Source organism: Sminthopsis crassicaudata, chromosome 2 (assembly GCF_048593235.1).
Source record: "Sminthopsis crassicaudata isolate SCR6 chromosome 2, ASM4859323v1, whole genome shotgun sequence".
NCBI classification, from domain to species: Eukaryota; Metazoa; Chordata; class Mammalia; order Dasyuromorphia; family Dasyuridae; genus Sminthopsis; species Sminthopsis crassicaudata.
The window spans coordinates 513,348,075-513,358,778 of NC_133618.1; the positions used below are offsets into that span (position 1 = coordinate 513,348,075).

Below are 10,704 nucleotides of genomic sequence, written 5' to 3' on the forward strand. Positions count from 1 at the left end.
TCTGTTTGTAAATTAATGGATGCTTGGGTGTGAACCTAAAAAGCTATATCTGTATACCCAATGTGCCTTGCAAGGGCTGCAAATTTATAATTGATGAGAAAACTATTAAGAAAGGCAGGGGCTATGCTATATGTACCAGAATGCAGTTCTGCTTCTTGTCCCTATAGTATTCCCTAAATCTTTAAGTTCACATGAATGGTATAAGTATGAGATGTTAAGAAAATAGGGAACAGAGGTCTTCCTCATAACTTTCTAGCTTGTTGATAGAGAAGGTAGTAAATAACGGCTTAAGCTAAATATTGGTCTCTACATTTATTTTATTCTAATATTTATTACTATCTGAAATTCATTGATTTTTGTTTGGTCCATTGTAGTTTTCAGAAAGCCCATTTCTTGAATTAGGTTTGCCACCTTATTTTCTAATCTATTTATCCTTTTAATTCTTTCCTCTAGAGAGTTTATTTCATTTTTAATCTCCTACTTTATTTCTTTTAAATATTTATGTAATCCTTATTATTATTATTATGGTGTCTTCACCAATTAGCTGCCCTAGCTTTTCTTAAAGAAGGGAGCTCAACCCTATAATCAAACTAAAAATAAATCAAAGTAATCAATACTGATTTCCTTTTCAGAATACATATATCTAGATACATACAAATATATCTGATCATATCACTTTTCTGCTCAAAAGTTCCCTATTGCTTTCCCAATTAAGTTCACATTCTTTTACCAAGCAAAAAGCCTCAAAAGTTAGTACCACCCAATCTTTTCATTCTTATCACATATTTACTCCCTCCTTACATTCTACATTTTAGCCAAATTCAACAATTCTTTGCCCCACTCTCCACATAGACCATACTCTCAAACTTTCATGCCTACAATATCCTTCCTCCTTATTTGCCTGAACTTCTAACCAAAACTTAAAATCCAATTCTAGTGCTTACTTTCTATAGAAAGCCTTCCTTAATCTTCTGGTTAGTAGCACTTTGTTTTGTAACTCTCAAATATATCACATAATATTCTATATACATAATTATTATACTTGTTAATTTTGGTGTTCTATCTTCCTACTTGAACTCATCTTCCTTGTCTTTCCTAAATTTTGTCCCTCCCCCAGTTCCTATGACAGGAGACAATCAATAAGTGTTAATTTTCTTTGCTTAGAGAAGTACTGAATTAGATTATTTTCATTCATCAGAACTTTTGTGATGTGAAATCCTAAACTTTTCCCACTAATCATCTAAGTCTATTTCAACTTGATTCCCTTGTCCAAACCTTTTATCTTCCGATTTTAAAATGCCACAATGAGCCTATTCCAGCTTGCAGTCTCAAGCCAACAGCTCCAGAAAATGACCCAGGAGTCCTGACTCTGCCACTGCTTACAAATGAATTAGTATATTGGATTTAACATATATTTCTACCATGTTTAACATGTATTGTACTACTTGTCATCTAGGGGAGGGGGTGAGGGAAAGAGGAGAAATTGGAACACAAGGTTTTGCAAGGATTAATGTTAAAGAATTATCCATGCATGTGTTTTTAAAAATAAAAAGTCTTATTAAAAAAAAAAAAAGAATGAATTAGTAATTTAACCACTTGGTGATTCTGGTTCTTCATCTACTAGTACTACAATTGATTATCTTTCTAATGACTATGTTTCTCATGCTTCATCCCAGGTCATGAGGTTATGATGAAATAATGCATATAAGACTTCCCTGAAAAGTAAAAAGCATTAATATAATATTATTCCCATTTTTTTTCCTACATCAAATTTCTTAAATTATTTCATTAAGATTCCTCTTTTACCCCAACCAGCCTTGCTTTTATTAATTTCTTGAGAACAGACTTCTTTGTTTGCATCTTTGTGTCTCCTATTACAGTGCCTTGCACTCTAAAGGTGATTAGTTAATGTTTTGTTTAAATAAATCAAATCTGGGTTCGTGCCCTACCTCACACACTTAGAGACATATTATGTAGAATACAGACTCCTGGAGGTTAAAGGCTGTATCATCTTTCATCATCACATACCCAGAGCTTAACATAATGTCTTTGTATATAGTAGAAACATAACAAAGATTTATTGCAGAGGTAGAAGACAGTGGGTGTGAAATATTGAATGTCATATCAGTCTTATTCCATGTTCTGGTCAAATCTGATGAATTTTAATCCCTATTTTTTATTCTTTGGTATAAGGGATGGCCTTCTGGTAGGGAAGGGGAGAGGATGGTACTATATTGGCAAATGTAAGTAAGTTAAAAAACAAAAGATACCACCAATACTGTCTTAAAAAAAAAAAAAAACAACTTTGTAGAGTTATTGATTTTCAAATCCATCTTGTCTAGTTAGCCTGTTTCATGTTCCCTCTCTGAAGACCTGCATTTTCTCCTTCCTTCCCCATCTCAGTACAGTCATTCCCACTATAATGGAAATAAGTCTTTTTTTTTTCTATAAGTATGGTTCCTCCCTTCCCCTCTTTCTCTGACCTTCCCAGAATTCCCAGAATTTAAAGAAGAAATAATGACTCCCAATGAATGTATTAATGACTCTTCCGTTTTCCTCCCTCCCAGCATCCGGTCCCATTCACTCCACTAGTCCCTGGGGAATGAGGTAGCTACTGCCCTGGACCAGGTGCTTTGGGAAATACAGAAAAAAATAAAATTTAAAATTAAAAAATAGAAGACCTTGTTTTAATTGCAAAGTGCTGGATTTTGGACAAATAAATTCCCTCCTTTTTAGCATATAAAAAAAGTAACAAAGTGAAAGAACAGTAAACTTCAAAGTCCATTCATAGACTTTGAATTCATCATTATCCTCAACTAATATCCAAAAGTAAAATATTATTTTATGGATAACTCACACTGGACAAGCCCTCACAAGGTGAACAGAAAAGTGATACAAGGATACACTCAAGGTCTCCCTTAAGAACTTCAGAATTTATTGTATGACGTGGAGACAATGGCAGAGGACTGCCAGCACAGTGTGTCCTCATCAGAGAAGGTTGAATTAGCTCAGAAGAAACTCAAGATTCTACTCAAATGTTCACAGGGACTATTAGTGGCAGCCCATTTCAGAGCACATATTGGTCTGATAAACCACAGTCAGACATACTGTAACTCTATTTACAGTGATGTCATTTTGGTCCTCTTCAAGAATGAACCATTCACAACCATCCATAAGTATTTCCCTTCCATAATTAAGAATTTTATACCATTGTCAAAAAATTTTCTTAAGAATTGATTTTATCACTCTCCTGCTCAATAAACTTCAGTGGCTCCCTACTGCCACTAACATCAAACGAACTCCTTTGTTTGGCTTTAAAAACTCATCGATGAGCTTTTCCACAAAAAACTGAGGTATTACAACAGTGACTGGTAGACTAATGAGTTATTTATAAAAAGGAGAGAGACACTATATGGCAGGTAAAGGTAACTTGCTGCCATAAGGCAGGAAGGTTCCCAATGAACTCTCAAAGAATTGGAGAAATTACACTATTGGCGGCCAGGTTAATACTAAAAAGGAGTTTAGTGTAAGATTAAGGTCCAGTAGCTTCTTTTATAGGGGGGAAATAATGGGGTAGAGCTGACATCATAAGGGCCTTCTGATTGGATACAATAACTCTAGAGTTTGCCAATGCAACCAATTAAGGACCTGTAGATCCTAGGCCTAGCCCCTTTTGGCTATTGTTTGGGGACTGATTGACACATTAAATGTCAATAGCAGTCACTTCTGCTTAGGCCAGAAACGAGGAATTCAACCAGAGCTTACTGCAATTGTTGTTCTTGTTCTTCATTCTCTAAGAGGACCAGGACATCAAGGAGAGGATGCCTGACTTGTAGGGTCAGTCTTATTCCACGTTCTGGCCAATTCTGCTGAATTTTAATCCCTATTTTTTATTCTTTGGTATAAGGGATGGCCTTCTGGTAGGGGAGGGGAAAGGTAGGGAAAAGACATATTGGCAAATGTAAGTAAGTTAAAAACAAAGATATTACTGACACTGTCTTAAAAAAAAAAAAACAACTTTGTCGAGTTACTGACTTTCAAATCAGGGGATTTTTCTTGCGCAGAATGAAAATTGTGGAAACATATAGAAATGTACATGCTTAATATATACTGGATTACTTGCTGTCTAAGTGGGAGGGAGGGAGAAAAATTTGGAACACAAAGTCTTCCATATATTCTTACATATATTTGAAAATAAAAGCTATAAAAATAATAATAGTGTCTGGCCCTCGGGTCTTTTGTGAAGATCAAATGAGAATTATAAAACACTGCAAAATGTGGAGAATGTTATATAAATGGGGGGGAGTAGAAGAGAGGGAAGAAAGAAAAAAGGAAGGGAAAAGGAGGGAGGAAGAGGAGTGGGGAGGAGGGAAGGAGAAATGCTTAACAAAAGCTCGTGTCTGATCGCTGCTGTGCCCCACGACCGAAGTGGGCTTTGTATGTAGTTTTCTGCTTTTCTCTATTCCTGCTGCATGCTAACTTTCTCCACCCCCATGCGAATATAAACTCCTCCAGGAGAGGGATTAATTTTTGTCTCTGAACCCTCGTAGGAGTCTCAACGCCTGTGCTTAGCATATAAAATGGGCTAATTAAATAAAAAGACTAGAATTAAAGGCCGGTAGCGCTAATTAGAACGCAGGCGCAGAAAGACTCCTTCCCACAACAACTAACAATGCCTGCGGTGATCAAGATGGCAACTGCGTTCTGTCCGTACAAAGACCGAAGATGGCAGGGTGCTCCCCCAAGATGGCGGCCCCCTAGGACTGCGGCGCCAAGATGGCGGCCCCCGGCTCTCTCCTCGCAGACAGTCGTTAGTTACTTCCGCTCCTCCCTAGTCCCGTGGCGCCTCCCCTTCCGGTCTCTTCAAACCTCCCCCTGGCATGGCTGGGCTGGCGGTTTTGTGGTTGGGTAGGTGGGACTCGGGGTGCGGGACAGGGCTGAGAAGCCGGGCTGGGGGCGCCTCTGGGATCGGGAGCGGCGAGGGTGCGGGCCAGCTGGAAGCGCCTGGCCCAGGGTAGCTAATGATGCTCCTCTTCCTCCCCAGGTGTGCGGCGGCTCCATCTGAGCGTTGCGGGCCGGGCTGGTAGCGCGTGGCGAATCCAGTGAGGGTCCGGGGCGGGGATGGGGGTCCTGGACCGACCGAGGAGCGCCCGGGGGGAAGGGCCCGTCACTGGCGGGTTACGGGCAGTGGTATTGGCGGGGGAGGGGGACGGTTGAAGCGCTGGGCTGGGAAGTGCCCAGGTGTGGGCGGGGCTTCACTGACCTCTGACCTTTCTCCCCAGGCAGGGCCTGGCCGCCAGCCCCTCAGGCTATGGGCCGCTCACCGAACTGCCGGACTGGTCCTACGCAGGTGAGCTCTTGCAGCCTCCCGGCCCAGCGCCCTTGAGATGTCAGCCTGAGCCTGGAGGGGAAGGGAAGTCTGGGGCAATAACTGCAGCCGGTCCATTTTATACCACTATAAGTCTGCAAATCCCCTTACATTCGTGCACTCCCTGATCCTACCAGAGGGGGGGGGCCACACGAGATAGATCTGCGGGGCCCATTAGCTCCGGGACTCCGAGCAAGGGACTCCGAGCAAGTCTCTTTGCCTCTGTTTAAAAACGGAGCAGGAATTGTCAGCTACTCAACATGTTGTGCAGAAAACCCCAGATGGGTCTCCAAGAGTCTGCGGGAGCAGCACCGAGCGCTGTTAGCCCCATTGAGGCAAGAGGCAGGGGTTATGGAACTCGCTTGGGTGCACTTGCAGCAGGGCCAGCCTTAAGGTTTGCAGAGGGATTCGCAGACATTTCCTTTGGAGTTTCACCACAAACCTGGAAGGCTTCTCTTTGCATGGAGGAAACTGCTTAAGGGATAGTCCCTCAGTCATGTGGTTAGCACGTGGAGGCAGAATTTGAACTCTGGTTTTCCAGACTAACTCAGACAGCTGCCATATATCACAAGTCTCTTATCTGCATGGAGCTGTCCTGGGCTCTGGAGATGGACGAGGGACCAGATCTATAATCACCTCTGCCAATTCAATCAGCGCCTTCTCAGCATCAGACAGTTTTCTAGCTTGCTGAGGGGTCAAGTGGCTTGCCCAGCTTCAGCATGTGTCAGAAACAGGATCTGAATCCAGGGCTTCTTGGTTCATATACCTGTTCTATCCTCATAGAGGTTCTCAAACTAGGGCCCACAGCCTGATGCACCCCAGGTTATGGTAAATGGGCTGAGGGGCGGAGACAGAGTGTGAGTTTTTTTTTACTCTAGTCTGGCCCTCCCACAGTCTGAGGGACAGTGAACTGGCCCTATTTAAAAAGTCTGAGGACCACTGCTCTGCATCCTGTTACTCTCAGTTGGGGATAAAAAGGTCAGTTTTTTAGTCATTAAAAACAGTCATTTCTTCAACATGCTGGACCATTTGTCAAGGTACTCATCTCTGTCCTTTGCTACAGCAAATGTATATCAATTTCACTAGTAAATACTGGGAATTCAGGGGTATTTATAGGATTAGAGTTGGAAAGGAATAATAAGAGACCATCTAGTCCAATCCTGTTTTATAGATAAATAAATTGAAGCACAAAAGGTTTTTTGACGACTTCTTCCAGGAAAAAACAACAGGGTCTTTGCTTTTCTTGAGTAGCAGTCACCTCTTGCATAAATACTGACACTGCCCAGCTGTAAGTTACCTTTTCCTTCCTTTATTTTCATAGAATGTTTTGTCAGGCACTCCACTTTGCCTTTGTCACACTTTACCTTGTAATATGCTTTCTTAAATAGCTCCCTTCCCTGTTAGATTTTAAGAGCAGAGGCTATTGTAGGTTTTATTTTCCTATTTTCTCATCTCAAGAGCCTAACTCCAGACCTTGGACATAGTAAGCACTCTACAAATATCTGTTGAATTGAATGCTAGGATGGTATGGAAAGAGTTTGTCACTTAAATAAATCAGTAAGGCAGTAAGCATTGAACAAACATCTGTTATATGTTAGCCACTGTGCCAAGCACTAGGGATACAAAGGAAAAAATAGCCCTGCCCTCAAAGAGCTCACAGTCTAATGTAGGAGAGAACATGCAAAAAAGTATATTTTTAAAAACTCTTGTGGGATAAATAGGAAATAATGAGGGAGGTACTAGAATCAGAGAATTTATGGAAGTCATCCTGTAGGAAGTAAGATTTTTACCAGCGACTTTAAGGAAACCCAGAGACAGATGAGGAGGGAAAGCATTCAGACATGGATGGAGGATAGCCAGGAAAAATATAAAGAGCTAAGAGATAGAGGGTCTTTTTCATGGAACAATGTGGAAACCATCCTCACTAGATGGGAAAATACATAATAGGAAGGAAAGTTAAGATATAAGGCTAGAAAAGTAGAGGAAATCAAATCACCTAATTTCTCTGAGCATTAGTTTCCCCACTTGTGAAACAGAGCTAATTTTGCCCTATTTGAAAGAGATATTATGAGGACCAAAAGAGATAATGGATGTAATTTCTCAATAACAACTCTACAATATCTATTGAACATATTCACTCTCTCACCAAATAAAACACCTACCTAGGTAGGCTGGCTACCAACTGTATAAACTATCCTTATCACTTGCCCAGACTACTAAAATTGGTTTTGCACTGATCTTCCTGCCAGTTGAATCAGTCCAACTCAGCTGTCCATATTGCTGTCAGAGTAATTGTTTTCTGTATTGTTCTAATTATTTTACTCTTTTGTTACAAAAGTCTTCTCAAGCTACCTAATATCTTTAGGGAAAAAAACTCAAAAGATTCCTTTGCATGGCCTTCAGAGCCATCTAAAATGTTGTGGGATCTTAACCATCCAATTTTCCTGCCTTATCTGATATCATTCTCTTTATATTTACTCAGTTCCTACCAAACTGGACCACCATATCTTCTGTATACACCATATACTTTCCTGTCTACATGCCTCTGACTCATGAAGTCCCCTAAGCTCAGAATATCCTCTTATCCATCCATTAAAAAGCCCAATTCATATATCATCTACCATGAAACCTTCCCTAATTATTTTTAATGACCTTCTGTGGACCTCACATAGCTCTTTGTTTTTGGTTTCTTTTTTGGACAGCAAGCCTTAAGAGGACAAGCCCTCACCTGTTTAAACTTTGTCCCCACCATTAAAATTTGTATATAGTAAGCTGTTAGTAGTATATGAAAAAGAGCTTTGAAAACTAGGATGCAGGGGGCAACTAGATGGCTCCCTGAAGAGCACCAGCTCAGAAGGGGACCTGAATTCATATGTGGGCTAAGACACTTTGTGACCCTGGGCAAGTCACTTGACCATTGGCCTCAGCAAAAAAGAAAACTAAGATACTATGTAAAATGGTGGTTATTTTATTATGCCTTCAGGATAACAAAACAAAAAAATGACCTTGATATATAGGATGGATTAGAAAAGGAGAACCTAAAGACAACACCATCAGATTATTCTAATAATCCAGGTATGAGTGGAGCTCTTCCTGAAATAGACAAATAAGATATGGTATTTTGTACTTAATGTTGGTGACTGCCTTTCACAAGACATGCCTTTTCCTTCTCACCTCTATTTATAGATGGTAGATGTGCTCCCCCAATGAAAGGCCAACTCCACAGAAAGGCACAGAGGGAAAAGCTTGCGGTGAGTAACTTGAACCCTGTTCAGCTGCATTGTCACAAATTCCTCTGACTTGGAGATTTTTATCTCTTAATATGTTGAGACTACTTCTGTAATATCCTCTCCTTTGGCTTCCATGATACTATCCTGATTCATCCTCCACTTCACTGATCTCTTTGCCCTCTAAAAAGTGGGCATTCCATAAAGCTTTTTTTTAATAACCCTTTTCATTTTCCTTTGGTGATCTTATACACATTAATGACTTTTTAGTATTCCTCCATAAGTCTAAAAACCTGATCTCTCCCCTAAGCTCTAGTTTCACATCCTACTGGATCATTTGGGTGATTTACTATCACCTTGACTCAACCCGTCCAAAACTTGAGCTCCATCTTCCTAAATTGTGTGGGTGTGTATATATATCCCTGTATATGTGTGCATGTCCCAGTGGGATGCTTGTAAATGCTCAACAATTGATTCTCTTTAAAAAAAAAAAAAAGAAGAAGAAGTATGTGTAATGTTCAGGCTAGCTTTCTGGAGGACATCGAGATCAGCTTGAGCCCTTGGTCTTAGTGGAGAAGTGATGAAGACAGGACAACCACCATGAAGCTGGTCAAAAATGGCATGTCTCTCTTCTAGTCCTTCTTAGCCCTTATATACCTCATTGTAATTACGGGTATTACAGCATACTGATTATGTGTGAACTAGAAAACGATCCATCACCATACTAAGTGCTAAGTATATATGTGAACTAGAGAACCACCATCTCATCAATTCCACTGAGTTAATACTTTGTTTCAAGTATTCTCCTCCAGAGTGCCAGCCCTCTACATCTATGGGGGCAGCTAGGTGGATAGTGTAACAGCCCTGAATTCAGGAGGACTTGAGTTCAAATGTGGCCTTAGACACATTGTAATACCTCCTAGCTGTGTGACCCTGGGCAAGTCACTTAACAAATAAAAAATATAGCATTTGACAATTTCCCATATGTAAATGTGTAAAGGGCTAGAACTGAGCAATGCACTTGAATGATGAAGCACGTGAGACTAATTGCCAATTGGACCGTTCCCTATTAACTTGTTTAAGGTTGACCCTCCCCAGCTGTTCTGTGCTGACTTGATTGGTGAGACAAAGAGAGGGAAGTGACTTGTGTGGGAGGAGTAAGAGAAACTTGGGTGGTGGAACTCACGCTCACTTGCACTCGTGACCTGGCGTTGGAGGCGACGGTAAAGATCAAGAATAAAGACGTTTAGTGATCCTGACTCCTGCTGATTTCTGGAAAGATAGAGTTCCAGCATAAATGCTTACACTGAAAATTGAACAGTGAACTCTCTTGAGCTGATATGAATTAGTTCCAGCACACTCCTTTGTTTCCCTTTTCTAAATTTCTGTTGATGGACTACAATGTTTTGTCCACCTCACCTACGTGGTCATATTTTCTTGGCTATTTTCTTGCTGCTTTCTCTTCACTCCTTCCTCACAACTCCTCAATAATGGATTCAATTTAAACAAAATAATCAGCATTTAGACTTTGTAAACAGGTCTGGCCCCACCATTCTTCCAAGCCCCAGGCCCAGCTCTCCCCTCCTCCTCCCTTCCAATCAGAAACATTTGTCTTGGGATCATACAGTAGAAGGCTGAACAACAGGACTGCAGTCCCCAGGTGAACATTACTTAACCTTCCTAGGGATCAGTGTCCTCATCTCTACCATAAAGAGGTTAGATGGAATGGACTCTGGGCTCTCTTCCATTTGCAAATCCTGTCAACCTGTTCTCACTGATTCTCTTTCAGAGACGAATTGTGCTGCTGTCCCAGGAAATGGATGCAGGACTGAAGAAGTGGGAGCAACAGCAGCAGGAGAAACGGCAGGAGGAGGAGAATAGACAGCAAAACATGCTGAAGCCCAAAGGGGCTTCTATGAAGGACCCATGAATCAATAAAGTTAACCCCCTTCTTTAGCCCCCAGTGTTCCTTCCTGTTGCTTTCTATTTTCTCTTCAGCTTCAGTAAAGAGAGCCTTTCACAGCTCCAGGCTTCCCCCCACTCTTCAAGGGGGAAAAAAAAAAAACAAACATGAATACCAGGGAGAGGGGAACACTGGGGTCATTTGTC

At 41.0% G+C, this 10,704-nt stretch overlaps 1 protein-coding gene across 2 annotated transcripts; it reads left to right on the forward strand.

Moving 5' to 3' along the window:
* Nucleotides 1-4,819: 4,819 nt before the first annotated feature.
* MRPL52 (mitochondrial ribosomal protein L52) lies at nt 4,820-10,551 on the forward strand. Of its 2 annotated transcripts, XM_074294235.1 has the most exons (5): nt 4,820-4,908; nt 5,045-5,102; nt 5,283-5,350; nt 8,555-8,619; nt 10,385-10,551. In XM_074294235.1, the coding sequence occupies exons 1-5, from the start codon at nt 4,881-4,883 to the stop codon at nt 10,523-10,525; spliced, it is 360 nt and encodes a 119-aa protein (XP_074150336.1). In that variant the 5' UTR covers nt 4,820-4,880; the 3' UTR covers nt 10,526-10,551. The 2 variants fall into 2 exon arrangements, with proteins under 2 accessions (XP_074150336.1, XP_074150337.1); XM_074294236.1 differs by lacking the exons at nt 4,820-4,908; nt 5,045-5,102 and adding an exon at nt 4,916-5,044.
* Nucleotides 10,552-10,704: the final 153 nt, after the last annotated feature.